The sequence below is a fragment of the Amblyomma maculatum genome, chromosome 3 (genome assembly GCF_055883805.1).
Source record: "Amblyomma maculatum isolate TAMU_Amacu chromosome 3, ASM5588380v1, whole genome shotgun sequence".
NCBI lineage: Eukaryota > Metazoa > Arthropoda > Arachnida > Ixodida > Ixodidae > Amblyomma > Amblyomma maculatum.
Window position 1 is genome coordinate 44,105,779 of NC_139346.1, and position 17,063 is coordinate 44,122,841.

The following is a 17,063-nucleotide window of genomic DNA, read 5'->3' on the forward strand; positions in this document are numbered from 1 at the left end:
GCTTGTACTGTTTTTTCTTGTCCTAAGTCTTCGTGCTCGCGCTGTTTATATTAATACTGAATATTTGTGACGAGCTTTTAACGAAGTCAGCCAATGGTCTAATCATGAACATTGTTTTTGAATCCACTACCGGTCTTTTGAGCCTGCCCTCGGTTTTTGAAAGTTCTGCCACCCATTTGTCCTTTTGTTTCTTTCCATGACTGTTTAATTATTTGTTTTCATGACTATTTAATTCATGACAAAATCATATAATGACCACCCGAGAATGTCATGCTTTATGGGAAAATGCTCATGAGTAAATACAGCGTTATTCTGTCCACAATTACCGACAAAGCGAGCAAAGGGCACCAAAAGTTTCTTTTGACCTGTTTAGAATAACTAGCGCCCTTATTCTCGCCTCAGGAAGACCTAGGTTTCAGTACCTTTGACGAAAACATGGCCTCAGAATGCGCTCTACATTTCGAAACTGATTAACGTAAAATATGCACCTACGGACAAGCCAGAGGAGTGCGATTCGAAACTACAGATATTAAACGCTACGCGGCTTTTTACAGAGCATGACACGAAGCAAGATGAAGACGGCAGTTAAGAAAGCATAGAGGAGAACGACATCAGCACCGCATTGCGCAGCAGTCTAAACACTCCATCGTATAGCTGAGCACGAGTCAGTGCGAAAGAAAAGGTTCGCCTCCTGTGTGCACTATCTACACCTACCAATTGCATGGTTCAACTGATTTATTTGTACTCACGGGACTCACTATCTCCTCGAATTTACTGTAATCGTTTCATCTCTATTGTGTAGGCATTTTTGTTCGAAATTAAGACGTTTCAAAACTCCCGTCTAAGCCTACCTCTGATTACTGTAAACTTGCTGTTCAAACGTTGAAAATACAGTATCGGTGGAAGTTTTACTGCAATTCTTCCTTTCCAACGAGACAACGCAGTTCCCTTGGAGCGGGTGAGCTGAAAGGCAAAAAAAACAAAGAAATTTTGAAGGCTTTAACGTGTGGCTGACAACTAATAATGGAACAAGAATCTGTCGCCAGTTCTCTACTCGAAGACGAAGTCAATAATGATCGTTCTCGTCTAAACGCACAGCAAGATACGACCGCACTTCGTGCCTTCGTCCCAGTAAAGGAATAAAATTCGAGTCAGTTTCTCCAGTGTGTTTCTGATTCTAGCACTTTGCACTCGCGGGAATTGAAGAACGCGTATATCAAAACAAATAATTTCAATGCATGCGGTACAAGTTTTTATTTGTACATCACAAGCTGCCAATAGACAAAATCAGCGGCAGATATAAAATTTTTTTTCATTTTTTGTAATAGGCGAGTGCGTCTGCAGATCCTTCCATCGAAAACGGTCGGAATGCGATAGTTTTGGTTCAGGTGTTTTATACAGTTCTAAGAGGTGTTTGGAACGAGGCAGGCGAAATGGAGGCCGGTTGCCAAGGCGGGGCCCTTCCTGTGCGGCCGGTTCAGGGGTCTTCCAAGAAATGCGACCGACAAGGTGTTCTTCCTTTTCTATAATCTGATATATTTGTAAATAAAACCCCATGCCCTCCGAAGATTAGAAAAAGAACTACGCCCCCCCCCCTCCCCCTTGTCACGCATCACAAGTAACGCCCCCAAACAAAGTTTTAATGACAACCAATGAATCAGTCGACACGGCTTAAGATACCCTTCTTCCCATCACTTATATACCAACGGTACAAGGATATTTTGATGTCATACTTACGTAGCTCTTTTAGTTTCCATTTTGTGAAAACCTTATCAATAAATTAGAGCATTAGTATGAATATAAATTCGTATGCCGTACTGCAATGGTAAACACCTGATAGCTATTGAAAGCAAAAATGTCGGCTTTCTCCGAGTAGCTTCAATCTCCATGAGCTGCACCGTTATAATTACGTCGAATTAAAAACCTTGCATTCAGCAGAAATGCAGTGTGTTGTGTGGAAAGGCTACCCAGAAATGTAGCTTTCACTATTATTTGATAATCATCATCAGCATGACTATACCCACTGCAGGGTGAAGGCCTCTCCCATATTTCTCAATTTAACCCGGTTCTGTGCTAGTTGCATCCACTTGACCCCTGAGAACTTCTTAATCTCATCTGCCCACCTGACTTTCTGCCGCCCCCTGCTACGCTTTCCTTCCCTTGGAATCCAGTTTGTTACCCTAAGCGACCATCGGTTATCCTCTCTTCGCACTACATGTCCTGCCCATGCCCATTTCTTCTTCTTGATATCCACTAGAATGTCAGTAACTTGAGTTATTTCTCTGAACCACTCTGCAGGCTTCCGATCTCTTAATGTTACCCCTACCATTTTTCGTTCCATAGCCCTCTGCGTTGTCCTCAACTTAAGTAGAAACCTCTTGGTTAGCCTTCACGTTTTAGCTCCATATGTGGTGAGAGGCAACTGTTATATACTCTCCTCTTGAGCGATACCGGTAAGCAGCTAGTCATAATCTGCGAATGCTTTCCAAATGCGCTCCATCCCAAACTTATTCTTCTAGTTATTTCATTTTCATTTTCTGGATCTGCGGTTATTACCTGTTACAAGTAGACATTCGCCTAATACTTCTAGTGCTTCGCTACCTAACGTAAACTGCTGTTCCTTCTCGAGGCTGTTGAGCATTACCTTAGTCTTCTGCCTACTGATTTTCAAGCCTACCTTTCTACTTTTCCTGTCTAGGCCACCAATCATTCTTTGCAGGTTATCTCCAGAGTTAGTTAGCAAGGCCATCTCATTAGCAAATCGCAGATTACTGAGGTATTCTCCATCCACCGTTATCCCTAACTGCTCCGAATCCAAGTATCTGATTACTTCCTCTAAGCAAGCTGTGAATAGTACCGGGGAGATCGTGTCTCCTTGTCTAACACCATTGTTTACGGTAATTCTGTTTCTTAATACAGATCTATGGTTGCTGTGCAGCCAGTACATATATCCTCCAGGATTTTCATGTACGGCTCGTCTACCCCCTGAATTCGCAAAGCCTGCATCACCTCCGAGGTTTCAACTGAGTCAAAGGCTTTTTCGTAATTATTGAAGGCTATGTTTAAGGGCTGGTTATATTCCGAAAATGTTTCTCTCACCTGGTTGATGGTATGGATATGATTGATAGTAGAGTACCGGTTCCGAAAACCTGCTAGATCTTTTGCTTGATTGCAGTCTAAGGTTGTCCTGATTCTATTAGCGATTACCTTAGTAACTATACCATAAACGTAATCGACAGTAAGCTGATTGGTCTGTAATTTTTAATGTCCTTAGCGTCCCCTTTCTTGTGAATGAGGATAATGTTTGCGTACTTCCGTGGTTCCAGCCCCGTCGATGACACCAGGCATTGCTTATACCGGGTGGCCAGTTTTTCTAGCACAATATCCCTCCGTACTTCTACAAATCTATAGTTATCTGATCCTCTCCAGCTGCTTTCCCCCTTTTCATAGTTTCTATTGCTTTCTTAACCTCGGTCTTTGTCACTGGTGGAACGTCTGACTCCTTTTCCCTACCGCCAATCTAATTACGGTCCTGACGGCTTTGGTTGCTATAGAAGTCAGTATAGAACTCCTCAGCTACTTTGACTATCTTGTCCATATTCGTGATGGCGTTGCCCGCCTTGTCCCTTAGCACATAAATATGATTTTTGCCTATGCCCAATTTCTTCCTTCTCGTTTTAAGGCTTCCCCCGTTCTTTACAGCATACTCAATTTTCTTCATGTGATACTTCCTTATATTGGCCAAATTGCATTTATTGATTAGCTTTGATATCTCTGCAATTCTATTTGGTCTGTTGAATTGGAATCGTTCATACTCTGGCGTTTCTTAATCGAACCTTTTGTCTCCTTAGGCAGCTTGACGGTACCCTCTGTAACCATCCGGCCGCCTACTTCTGCAGCGCACTCAGTAATGATATCTCTGAAATTATTGTTCATTGCTTCTAGGGTAATCTCACCATCCTCGGTTAGAGTTGAATATCTATTCTGTAGCGAGATCCTGAATTCTTCTGCCCTCCCCCTTACCTCTAACTCGTTGACGGGTTTCTTTCTTCCTAATCTTCAGATTTAGGCTAATTCTGGACCTCACCATCCCGTGGTCACTGCATCGCACTTTCCCGATTGCCTCTACAGCTTTCACAATAGGGGGGGGGGGGGGGGGGGGTTGAACACATTATGAAGTCAATTTCAGTTTTAGTCTCCCAGTTAGGACTTTTCCATGTCCATTTCCGGTTCTTCCGTTTGCTGAAGAAAGTATTCATGATTTTTAAGTTATTGCGCTCTACAAACTCAACTAGTTACTCCCCCCTGCTATTCCTATAACCAATGCCATACTCATCAACTGGCTGGTCTCCTGCCTGCTTTTTCCCACCTTGGCATTGAAGTCGCCCATTAGTACCGAATACTGCGTCTTTGCTTTTCGCATTGCCGAGTCTACATTTTCGTAGAAGCTTTCAACTGCCTGGTCATCATAACTACATGTAATTGCATAGGCCTGCACAACCTTCAGTTTATGCCACTTATTAAGCCTAACTACGATACCTACCACCCCCTTTCTATTATTTAATGCCTGATATACTTGATGTAAGCACTTTTTATTGTTGTCTTTGGCATAGGTACACCTTTGTGTAATAAAGGGTGCCGCATAGCACAAAGTAAATATGCAAGGCAAGTTTGTCAGCTGTGCCTTCTGCTCCTTACTGCAACGCAACGCTGCTGTCCTTTGAGGTATATATGACATCCATCGATGTCATTACTCACCAGTGCATGTCCGATTATCCCGTGTGATGTTCTGAAGCGCTTCGTACCCCACTTCCATCGTTGAAAACTGGCTTTTCTCATCTTCCAAGCAGCCAACGTAAAGGGGTGTGCATTTGTTTTCTTCCGGAAGCCCTTTAGCTCTGAAACAGGTTTTCGTATATTTATAGCACTTTTTTCATGAACCCATAAAATTAAAGTGAAAGCCCCGTTCATTGTGCGGCAGAAATAAATATGCCCAGTCTTTCAAATTGAACACTTTGCTTGATTTGCAAAACTAACCATGCTAGGGCATCAATACTATTAAAATAATAGCAGTACCTTGCGCCAACATTGTGTTAAATCAAACCCACAACATATTCACATATATTGAGCAGCCCTTGCGCGCCTAGTGTCCGTAACGTAACGCAAGAAATCGTTCCCGTATTCCGAAATGTCCGGCGTCTCATTTGGTACAGGGTGCAATGCCGCCACATTTCAGGCTTTTTGATGTTTACTTTTGATATTGCTCAGCGTAGTACGTAAAGATGTTGAACTATTCCTGTACTACAGTCAGCACTTCACAGTTTGAGGCAGTTACCCGAAAGCTGTTTGACATGCACTTGTAAACGCTCGCTATTGCTGCTGTCACGGCGTAGAAACCTGGTTGGAGAGCCCGCCCTGAATCAAGCGGCCAGAATGGTATTTTCAAACTTCCTGGAAAACATTTGCCATGCCGCATTTACTTATCATAAAATTCCCGTATTGACTTACAAGGGAACCATCACTTAACGAAACGCATCTGAACCCGAGTTCTTTACTGATGTCATGCCTATACTTAAAACGGCAGGTTCGCGAACACTATCAGTTGTGTGAATGAAATTTTTAATGCTATTTCGTGGCATTGAGATAACATTTTATCTTGTGCCCTTTCTTTCACAGCCTCCTAAAAGCTACAGCTCAAGGAAATTGTAACAGCTCTGAAAATCGATTTTTTACATTTTATATTACATTTGTTCGATTAACGCATTGATCTGATTGTATCAATAACAAAAAAGGCCTTGGGTAGCAACAAAAAAGGTAATAATGCTCATACGAATAGCTTTTTCAATAGTTAAACAACTAAGATTGGTTTAAAGCATAAAGCTTAACCTTCCGCTTTCGTGAAAATAACGCGAGAAACAGGTCGAAAGTTAACACTATAACTAAAAGAGAAAAATAAGGCTCGAATAGATAGTGTACTTTTCCTAACATGGCAACGTTGCGCACAGTCCACAAGACAAGGAATTCCTTCGTAGGAGTGAATGACATCTAAACGCAACCCATACGAGTTGCGGCTCGCTTGTGATCAGTAGTCCAATCCGTCAATCAGGAAATCTTTCGCCGGAACTGTCGCCTAAAACCTATAATACCTATATAAAGACGGGCGAACCGTGTGACCTGTGCTGCACTCATGCTTTATGTATTTATGTATGATAAGTACTCAATACCGCTTACGAATATCAGGTAAAAATTGCGTGCGCTGACTGCAATTTAGGAACGAGATATTCATTGTGCATGGTATCCCGGAAATAATGCCATATTATAATTAGAAAATAAAATATTCATGATATTGTGTTGGCACTTTCAATTTGCTTGAACTCGCAGTTGTACCAAGGTATATGTACAATGGTAGCGAAGGCTGGGCCCAAAAACGGTCCAGCGCGACAGCAGCACAGCCACTTTGGGGGGGCCAAAACACTCAGATAATGAAATTCAAAAGCACAAATAAAAACGCTATAAAACAACATAAAGAAATACACATTTTAATGCCACGTTTTATAAAATAGGTAAAATATTTTAGCAAAATATTACTCCCCATTTTTAATTTTTTGCAACGTTCTTGTTACGCCCCCTGTTGATGAGTGTGTGGTGCATTTGCAGCTTGACTTTGCAGGCCTTGTTTCGGCACCCAGCCACAGTGGCCGCGGGAGCTCACGAAGCGGTTTCTTATCGCCAGTCTCGAAATGCCCCTTTTGCGAAGTTTTCGTCGTCCTTGCGCGTCGCGTCTCTGTCACCGTTTTGTAAAATTTGCACCCCGCCGCACCGCTGCGGCAGTTTTCTCGGTTTTTGTCGTTTCCTTCGACGTGCGGCCAGTGCGAAGTCTTTTTCCGTCTTTGCACGCTTCGCGCTGTTCTTTTGAAGCGCTTAGCGCTTTATTTCAAGATGAGCTTGCGGCGTGTGAAGAAACGATGCGCCGTGGCACATTGCGACAGCATGGACAGTGGCGTCGGTGTCAAGCTACACCGCTTCCCGCTGGACTTTCACAGGTGAGCTGTTGTCAGTGTCGTCTGCTACAAGGCGTCTGCTCTAGGTATGCTCCGAATGCTTTCGTTGGGCTGTTTCTTCTGTTTCTGTTTGTTAAGGCTTCTGTTTCTGTAACCAGTTCGTGCGCACGTGGCTTCATTTTTTCGGTGATATTTATGTAATACACTACAGGGCACACACTTTAAGTGCTGAGCTGTGCGAAGGAGGCCCCCCAGGCCCACCATTTGTCTGACTTATGGTGAGTTTCATGCAGCCGGCTATCACCAGCGTTAACTTGATACCGGGCTCTCAGGAGCAACCACGCGCATGCCACTGACCGGAAGGCCAATTTAAAACCAATTGTGCTGCCTGACAAGTCTGAGCACAACACTGTATAGTTTTCCAACACCGCTAAGCCAATTTGACCCTCGCAACTGGTAGTATCAAAATTCAGCCACGTGTATATGCGCGGCCTTGAGGGTGCTTTAACTGAATTCACTCAGGAGTTACTGCCTGTCTTCTTATTGCTATCCTGCATATGCATGACCGTTAGGGTAACTTTAAACGCACTTCATTCTCGTCAATCTTAACCATAGAAAAGTATAGCTACCCGCATGCCATGAGGACGAGCGTACGTAACCGCACTCTTAGGCGCTGAGAGCTTGGGGCGAGCATTTACTACCATAGTTCAGATATAATGGAAATATAATGTACTGCAGTTAGCATTGACAGGAATAATGACGCATTGGCGTTTGGAGTATGCAGTATTCCTTACGGCGCAATTGTGAATAACGTGCACGTTGCATCACGTCCAGGTGCCGAGCGTGAGCGTGGGTGCTACCACAACGTCAGCCTGGAGAAGACACCAGGCAGCTGCGAGACTTGCGGGGTTTTTTTTCAAGCACTTCGAACCGTCTGCGTATCTGTCGTCAAAAAAGCTGCGACCCGTGTTGATGCGCCTACTTATGTCATGTCATGTTTGCCTCAATTGAAGCAGCACTGTCTTCTATGCTTTTCAATTTCCTACCTGACAACGTTCGTGGAACTGCAGGGCTTTTTTCTATCCGCACTGTAACCATTAAGATGAATAGCCAGCTTAAAGAAACTACTGCTTGAGCTGCCTGTGACGTGTATTTTTTGTTGGTGTGCTTTATCACTGTATTTGTTTGGTTGCTGTAATAAAGCATGAATATGAAAACCATACTTGCCGTACACTGTATTGCAAACTGTGCACTTGAGCCTGTGCTTTGTGCATCATACCTTGTACTCAAAAGTAGTACCACCAGTATTTCCACAAAGGTTTCCCCTACGAATCATGCATGATTGCATTCTTAGCCAGCCAAGATAAGCCAGCGTCTGAAAGTGTTGCTGCCTTTCTATGCTGCCTTCTTTGCCAGTAACTTTCATTGGGTTCCGAATTGCACATTACCAAGGCCATAACTAGCAGGAACTCGAGCACATTTGACTGGAAAAGGTTGGTGCGCACTGAAAGGCAACCTTCATGAGATACCGGCTTGAAAAGGCGGGTTCTTTAAAAAGACCACTTTAAAATTCGCGCTAAAAACATACGTATGCGTGACGTCATTCAACGTCACTCATACGTAGTTGCCCCCCAATATGGCGGTGCCCATGAGCCGCCATTTTTTGGACCAATGGGAGCCTATGGAACCTTCGCTACCATTGTACATATACCTTGGTTGTACTAAGAACTTTGGCGCTTCGTTTTATGGTCGTACCAAAATATTAATCTTTCTTCGTAGTTATTTACTCTATCCAAAAAATAAGGTTCAAACTGCAAGCGTTCCAAGAGTTCGCCCGTGATCCCCATTCGTTTGTTCTAATGCGCGTCATTCAACAAATTGGGGAACAATTTGGCGCGCTTTCAACAATTTTTAACAAGTAATGCATAATAAACCAAGGAAAATCACGTACACTGAGCACGCAGCGCTAACGAAGTCGTCGGTATCCTCGGCAACGTTTGTGAATTGCATAGCAATGCCCCAAAAGCAAGCATAGGAGGCCTTGATGTCACAGGGTAGCCCTTGACCCAAACCTAGAAAAAAAAGTATGGTTATTAAATCACTTGCATCCCTTTTATTCCATTGGTTTCTTTCGCCCAGCAAATACTGCTCTCGTTAATCTTAACGTAGTCCTATTATTAACCAGCTACGGTCAGCTGATTGCCGTATCTTGCTTATTGTAACCGTGCAGGACAATGGCACTAAAGAAGAAGATACAGTCGTTGTTGGCGAAAGCCTTTAATACCTCATCATGGTCAGCAGGAGCTGTCGGCAGAGGCTGTCTGCTGGGAGTGTCATACTTTCGAGGGAGATAGTTAAAAATAAATAAAGAAACCTTGTCTCCACCGTGAATCGAACCTCCATCCCTTAGATTCCCAGCCGAGCGCTTTACCAACTGCGTCACACCCCGCTCGTGAATTTTGTCTCTGTCATGGTATTTATTACTCATGGTTATGTACAGAAAGGGTTATGCATACAGACTATTTACAAATCACTCAGACGTTGCTCTGTTGCACAACAAAAAACCCACACCTAAAAGGCAGGCAGAGATAAACACCGTGTCACCAGCGGACACCAGTCAGGTTGAAAGTCTTTTTCTTCATAAATGTCCTTCAGTTCCAGCATCATTCTACTAAAATGGAGTTTAGGTGGAACAACAGGCTCAGTGCTGCGATCCAACATGCGTCTTTTCCACCTGCCATGAAGTCCAATGAGGGAAAACGTCATACTGTTCGTAACCAGATTGTGTAACAGCAAGTAACCAGATTGTGTAACAGCAAGATACCGAACACTGTATGAATTTAGAACAAAGTCTTTCTTTAGAGTTCTTTGCTGCACATCCCAAAAAAGAATTGCGTCCTTGCAATTATTCAAACAGTGCTCAATTGTTTCAGGTAAATCACACATACGGCAATTTACAGAAGATGCAAAAACATTTTTCCTATAGAGGCATGTGTTGACAGGTAAAATTTCGGTATGTAATTTAAAGAAAAATGTTTTTGTGCAAGGAGAAATCTGCATTTTGCGCACCCTCTTTAGCACATAATGACCCTTAAGACCAAAGTATAAAGAACGACACATTGGTAGCGGAAAACTCATTGCTATCAATTCCTTGTATAGACCCTTGCGCGAAACAGAATATAAGCAATCCTTCGAGAACCGTACTGTCAAAAACCGCGCCCAAGCATAAACCTCCTGCATAATCCTACTAACTGCAGGTGGTCAGTAAAATCTGAAGAAACCACTATACTTGGAAGCGCATTCACGAAATTAACTTGCAGGAATGATATAATAATCGGACGTGAACAATCACGATAAAAGAAAAAACGGGCAGCTAACTACCTCACATACAGGTGCTCTAAGCCGAACCCCTCTGCACGAACAGGTCTGATAGATTATCACGTCGAATCGGTTTAAAATTTGATGCCCAAATACACGTTGGAAATATTCTAAGAAAACGCTGGATGTAATTTTAGCACAGTAGAGGACATGACGCACAAATAAATTTTTGTCGCCAGAAGCATGTGGCAGACCTGAGCCCGACCGAAGATTGGAAGCAGATAGGGGACAATTGTATTAGCATAACGCTGGACGACTACACTCACTGTTTACAGTAATTTGCACTTGACCTAATTGCATGCAGTGGAACGCTCAGATATTTAGGGGGCACACATTACCATTCCACTCCTGCATATAGGGACGGTGTTGAGCCCCACGAACCAAACCAAAGGCCGGGACTCTTGGAGTGATTCATCTGAGCACTAAACACAATGCCAAATTGTTCTATGCTGGACACAACTTTTTCTATGCTTGATTTATCAGTGCAGAAAAACACTAGATCATCCCCATATGCAAGCACTTTAACCGCATTTACAAGGAGAGAGAAGCCATGGATACTACTGTTACGTACACTCAGACAAAGTGGCTCCAACTAAAGGGCAAAAGCAGTGGCGACATCGGACAGCCTTGCTTCACAGAAAAGTTGATTGGTACAGGACTTAATAGGTGGCCATTTAAAATCAGGCCAGTCGAACAATTTCTTTAACAAAGTTGCACACCTTCAGTACGAGAGAACTAACATTCACTCGATCCAGAAGAGAAAAAAAGGAATGAATGGCGAACTCGACCTGCAAGGTCGACCCGAAGTACAGCAAAATGACCATGAGAGCAGGAGCACGATTCGAGGATTGTGCGCGCAATGTTTACATTATTTGGAATGGCAGGACCCCTCCAGCCGCACGTCTTGTGAGGGCCAATGAGTACCGACATTGTCAACTGTAGGCGATTTGGCAAAGTTTTGGAGAAAATTTTGGGATTCATATTTGTTAGTGTGATTGGTTTACAGCCTTCCATTGCGTGTAAAATTTTCTGATCTCTGCGCTTTCGCATTAAGACTGTGTGACCTATTGTAAAAGTCTCGGGAAGGGCCTCTGCATCATAACTCATCACGAAAACATCTAGCAGAATAGGAGCAAGAACATTTTTAAAAGCTTTGTAAAATTCAGAGGAAATTCCATCAGGACAAGGAGTTTTTAAAAGAGGTAATTTATCAATTACAACTTTTACCTCCTGCTGCGTGAAAGAGCTACTAATTACAGAACAGTCATATTCTGATAAAGGGGTCACCGGAGATGGGAAACGCGAGATAATGTTAGACTTTCTGACAGGAGGACTGGCACTAAAGAACATCGAGCAATAATCCATGAATACGGACGTAACCTGATTCGTACACATAACCGATGTGCCATTAAGCATTAATCCCGGAAACAGCTTTGCAGTGGCATGATAACGTTCATCTAGTAAAGCTTGACGCGTCGGGCGTTTGCAGTGCAAGGCACGCTTGACACGAGATCAAATTAAGACACCCCTGTACCGTTCTGCATCATGCCTTTGTAATTCACGTTTGACACTAGCAATTTCATATGCATATGAGCCAGGGGATTCACATTTCAGTTCATAGAGGTTGCATAAGCTTTTGTTAAGTTCCTGCTCCTGATGTCTAAAGAGAGATTTAATTGAGCCATGTTCAATTGCTATCGTACGTACTTCCTGCTTGAACATTTCCCAAGCGGCAAACAATGGCAGGCATCCGGAAAAACATGATTTGAGCTGCGAGCGCACACGAATAATAAATTCTTAGTCGTTCACCAGCAATGAGTTTAATTTCCAAATTTCCCATTGCGGCTAAGCTTTGAATGGTGATTGCCACCGAGCAGGGCCCCCACCATGCAGGGATCAGAAAACGAAACCGGTATACTTTCGCATACAAGCCCGCTGGAAACTAACGTATAAGATGGATAAATCCGGTCTAGACGAGCGTGAGAATGCCCCTGAATGTGCGTGAATGATTTTGAAGCACGGAAGGGCACTTCTGTGTCAACTAGTCGTGCATCTTCTGTAACACGAAACAAGCGTTCACCGCTTCTGTCACTGCGTGCGCCTGGACTAGAACATTCTATAGGGTGGCAAGCGCAATTGAAGTAGCTCATTAGCACAAGATGTCGGTCACAGTTCAGTAAGCTGGCTAAGTGTTCAAAGAAACCTATGCGCTGAGTCACAGTATTAAAAGCTTATAGGTTAATTATCCGCCATGGCTTCCAAAAGAGTAGAAGATCGCAACTTATCAACCGGCCCTCGGCATCGATAATAAAGTTAGACGAGAACAAGGTAGTGGCTTTCGCAGAAATAGAAAAAAACCTGCCAAAAAGCCCGCAGCATGCGTGACAGTGACACTAAAGTCTGCCAAAAAGGGCTGTAGCACCCTCTCGGGATCCTTCTCCCTCTCTATCTTCGTCTCTTGGACTGCCACAATATCTAGACGCCTGTTGTGCAAAAGTCGGCGAAGTTGCATCTGTCTCTGGAGAGACTTAAGACCACGTACATTAAGTGTTGCAACCACTATCTCTTCAGAGACCGCCATAGTGACAGCACGTAGTTTTGCCTACAGTTCCATTTGCCTGTCAGAAGACGGCGAGGCCGCCTCCGAACCACCGCCAGGCCTCCTCGACCGCAAACGCCAGCACTTCCCTTTGTGCCTCGATGCTCGACCGTGACGGCGATGCTTGTTGCCAGCCTGATCGTCCTACTCACTGGATTTGGATGCACATGATGCACGGCGTTTCAAGACTGGCTTATCAGCAGTAGCGTACCTGTCAGCCACAAGAACCGGGCACTGCTCTGGACGTTGCTGCACAGCTATAGCCACAGGGGTCAAAATATCCGCGGAGGCACTCGCTGTGTGTTCGAGAACGAGTGGTGGTTCATCGGCAGTTGGCTCATCGTCAGAAGCTTGACATCACGTCCGAGGCCTGAGACGCTTTGTTGTTCACATTATCCTCAGACGCATCAGCAGTATTTTCCTCCTCAGTAGTCTGTGGAGTGATACTTGACGACACAGAAAACTACGGCGGCCGGAAGGTCTCCAGACATTCTTGAAGTCGCATTAGTTCCTTCTTGCCTCGGCTATTTTCTTTTTTGGCCTTCAGTACTTTGAACTTGCGCGCAAATCCTCTATTACGCCCTTTTTCGGCTCTACTTCCTGTTGTGTGACGTCACATCTTTGACATCGCCCTAATCGACTGATTTTATTTTAGTATTTGATACATTCAAATGTGGCACCACGCCATTTTTCGACTTTACCATTTTTCGTTAAACTAATTACCTAATTACCCTACTGGCCATATTTCATTTTCGCACACAATGTTACATCACCTTCTATCGCTTAACACCACGCATTATTCTCCACGACTTCTCGATTACTCACAACTGCTGCGGACAAGTTTTACATTTATTGCCTGTAATTAATTACCTATATACCTTTTGGCCTAATTATTTTTCCTGCAGCAGCATTACGCCAGCCTACATCGAATGACATCATATATTACCCTCTATCACTTCTCAATTACCTGCGACTGCTGTGAACATGATTTTGCGGATCCGGAATGCGGACAGGGTTAATAAACCTTGTCTTCACCGGGAATCGAACCTCCATCCCTTCGATCCCCATCCCAGCGCTTTACCAACTACGCCACGCCCCGCATTTTGTTTTTATTGCCTGGCATTGGAACCTAACATAACACGAAACTCCGATCGATACATGAAAACAGACACACAGCGCGAAACGCTCTTCATAATTTCCCTTGTCTACGGTGAGGATAATACCAAAATTCCGCGAGTTACATATACTATGCCTTTCCTTTCCTGTAAACGAATTATAGAACGCTGGTGAACTTTGATGCGTTCAATGAAATGCTCGTTGTATTCGACAAGGGGTGCGCGATATACCGTCACGACAGGTCGTGACATCACTTGGCGATTCATGCATATACGAAGCTGACTCCGCCGGGCATCCAATGCAGGCGTCTGTACGGAGCCTTTCATTTGCCGCATTCTCGAACAGCGCGCCACACTGCAAACCGAAGACACATGTGTCTAGGAGGCGTTAGTACAGCAGGCATTAGTGGCGTTTGAAATAGGTGCGCTGGTGAGGTGTGCCTTTGTTGGGGGTCGAGAATTTATCGCTGCGAAGGTCTCCGAGCCCAATCGTTGCAGTTCGGTTGGAGAGAAAGGCCTTCACATAGCTGTGAATTTTTGCCATAATGGAGGTTGTCGAGTCCTTCCTTTACAGCCGCGTGGCTAACGTTGTCAAAGGCCCCTTTAATAAAGAGGGCCATGACCGCGTTCTCGCTTATGCTCTGGACGTTGGTCAGGACTTCCTCTTTGAGTTGTATGAGCACGTCCTGGGTGCAGAGGTGAGCTCGGCAGCCGAATATGCTGTGGAGGTACAGGTCTTCGTCCTCCATGTAATTTTGGAGCCTCCGAGTCACGAAACGCTCATAAAGCTTGTCTAGGCAGGAGGTGAGTGAGATAGGTCTAGGTTTTCGATCTGGACGTTTTTCACCCGGTTTTGGGATCATTACGACCTCTGCACGCTTTCACTCTTCAGGAACCGTTCCTGCGGCCCAGTGCCCGTTGAGGAAGGTGGTCAATTAGTCGACCGCCTCGTCGCTGAGGCTGCGTATGAGTTCATTGTGGATCTTGTCTCTACCCGCCGCAGTGTTGCGCGTGCATACCTTTAAGGCAGCGAACACTTCTTCCCTGGTGGTCGGCCTGTCCAGGTGGGTGTTTGGTCTCCCCAGGTATGGTTTCGTGTATGCTGCAGGCAAGGTCGTGCCGTAGCATTTCAATTTTACTTTATCTAGCAGTTCCTCCTCCGTACCCTCGAAGGTGTGGATGAGTCAGCGGATAGCTTTCCCGCTTTCGGTTCGAGTTTGGATAGGGTCCAGGAGGGTCTTGAGTATACGCCACGTTTTGGCCGTACTGAGGGTGCCATGCAGCGAGCTACTGAACTGCTGCCAGCGCTGCCTGGCCAGTTGGGCGGCGTACTCCTCCGCTATCTTGATGACTTCTGCAATCTTCAGCTTGAGTTTCCTGTTAAAGCGCTGCTTCTTCCAGCGCTTGGTGAGCCCTCGGCGTACCTCTCACAGTCTGAGGAGCCGAGGGTCCACCTCTGGTGTTTGCTCGGTGCGATCCACTTCCTGAGTGTACTGCTTCTGGATGTCTTTGAGTTGTTAACACTCATCATCTATGGACGTAATCCCCCCTTCCAGGTCCGTGCATGCCTCGCCGAAGGCCGGCCAGTTGGTGATCCTAGCCGTGCCGAGCTTGCGCTTGATGACGGTGACTGTTATCGTGATCTTCAAGATATAATGGTCACTGTCTAGCTTCTCCAGCAGATTCTCCCACGTTGCGTGTTTCGCCTCCCCTGGTAAAAGTTAAGTCCGGACGCGTATCCTGGCACACAGAATTGCCAAGGCGCGTGGGTTGAGTTTCGTCTTAAGAGGGTACATTGGATTGCTTCCGCCGCATCCTCGACCTGTATACTTTTTTGATTATTTGTTGGGTATCCCAACTGCTCACCGCGAGTGTTAAAGTCGCCTACAATGAGTAGCGTGTTGCTTTTAGCAAGTTTGCTGGCCCCTAGAAAGAGTTTAGGAAAATTCGCGCCCCGCTGGCGAGGAGGGCTATAGAGTTTTACGAGACACTTTTTTCCTTGTGCTTCTTTTTGGGATTAATTTCCGTCACTAAGTGCACAATTTTTGTGTTGGGAATTGGGTCATGGGGCTATGATTACCAAATTTTTGCTCACTAGGGTTGCCGTGCCTCCGGTATCGTAGCACGTATATCCCCTGAGTGTCGGTGTCGTGTCAGCTTCCTGTAAAGCTATTATATCGGGTGTTGAGCCTTGAGTGTGTAGAAACTCCATTAGGAGTCCCTGTTTCTAGCGGTACCCCCTGCAGTTCTATTTCCAGATTTCTAGTGGTGTTTGTTTAGCTATGGCTTTGTTGTTCGGATTGGAACCTTCAGTGCCGAAACGGCGCTCTTGTACAATCCTGTCCCGGGCCGTATTGGTTATTCGTCGCGTATTTTGGCTTTTGACGTGGTCCTGCCACGCACCTTTTTGCTCTATTAACGTGACTCTCTTTTTTTATTGGTGGTTTTGACATGCATAGCATTTTATCTTGCACGAGTTTGGCGAAACTGTTCTTTGATGCGAACCCTGAAATCCTCCACGTGCTGTTTGAAATGTCTTAATTCTTCGGGGCTCGCGTCTAAGGGGGACGGGGGTCATTGCACTTCGATTGGAGGGGTCGGGGGCCATGGTACCTGCCCTGTTCTCTGAGCCTGCATATCTTTAATGAGGTCATCGACATTTTACGGAGATAAGCATTCTCCTCTCTTACAGCTTTAATCTCTTCCGAGTTACGCGTAATAATCTTTTGATCCGAGTGCGTAAACAGTGAGCTTGGAGGGCCCGCTCCCCAGCTCACCTTAACGCTGTCCCTCTTTTGTTGTTGCTTCTGCGACGGCTGCTGTTGCTGCTTCAGCTTGGCCATTGACCGGTTTAGCGGAGGAAAAGAGTCATCCCTGGAGCGGCTCTGGCTGCAATTTTGCACTATGCTACGGCCTTGGCTCTAGGAGCGGCCATAGTGCCGCCCCGAGCTCAGCCACCTGGTTCGGCGC

At 45.1% G+C, this 17,063-nt stretch overlaps 1 protein-coding gene across 3 annotated transcripts in view; it reads right to left on the reverse strand.

The window, feature by feature from the left end:
* LOC146194664 (uncharacterized) overlaps positions 1-17,063 on the reverse strand; it is a 57,226-nt gene that overhangs the window by 29,059 nt on the left and 11,104 nt on the right. For 2 of the 3 annotated variants that reach the window (XM_084597490.1, XM_084597491.1), the window contains exons 2-4: positions 8,953-9,073; positions 4,759-4,898; positions 852-963 (exon numbers count right to left, since the gene is read on the reverse strand). In XM_084597490.1, the coding sequence (XP_084453616.1) occupies positions 852-963; positions 4,759-4,898; positions 8,953-9,073 (373 nt within the window). The remainder of the gene's footprint in view (positions 1-851; positions 964-4,758; positions 4,899-8,952; positions 9,074-17,063) is intronic. The other variant, XM_084597492.1, reaches the window with a different exon arrangement.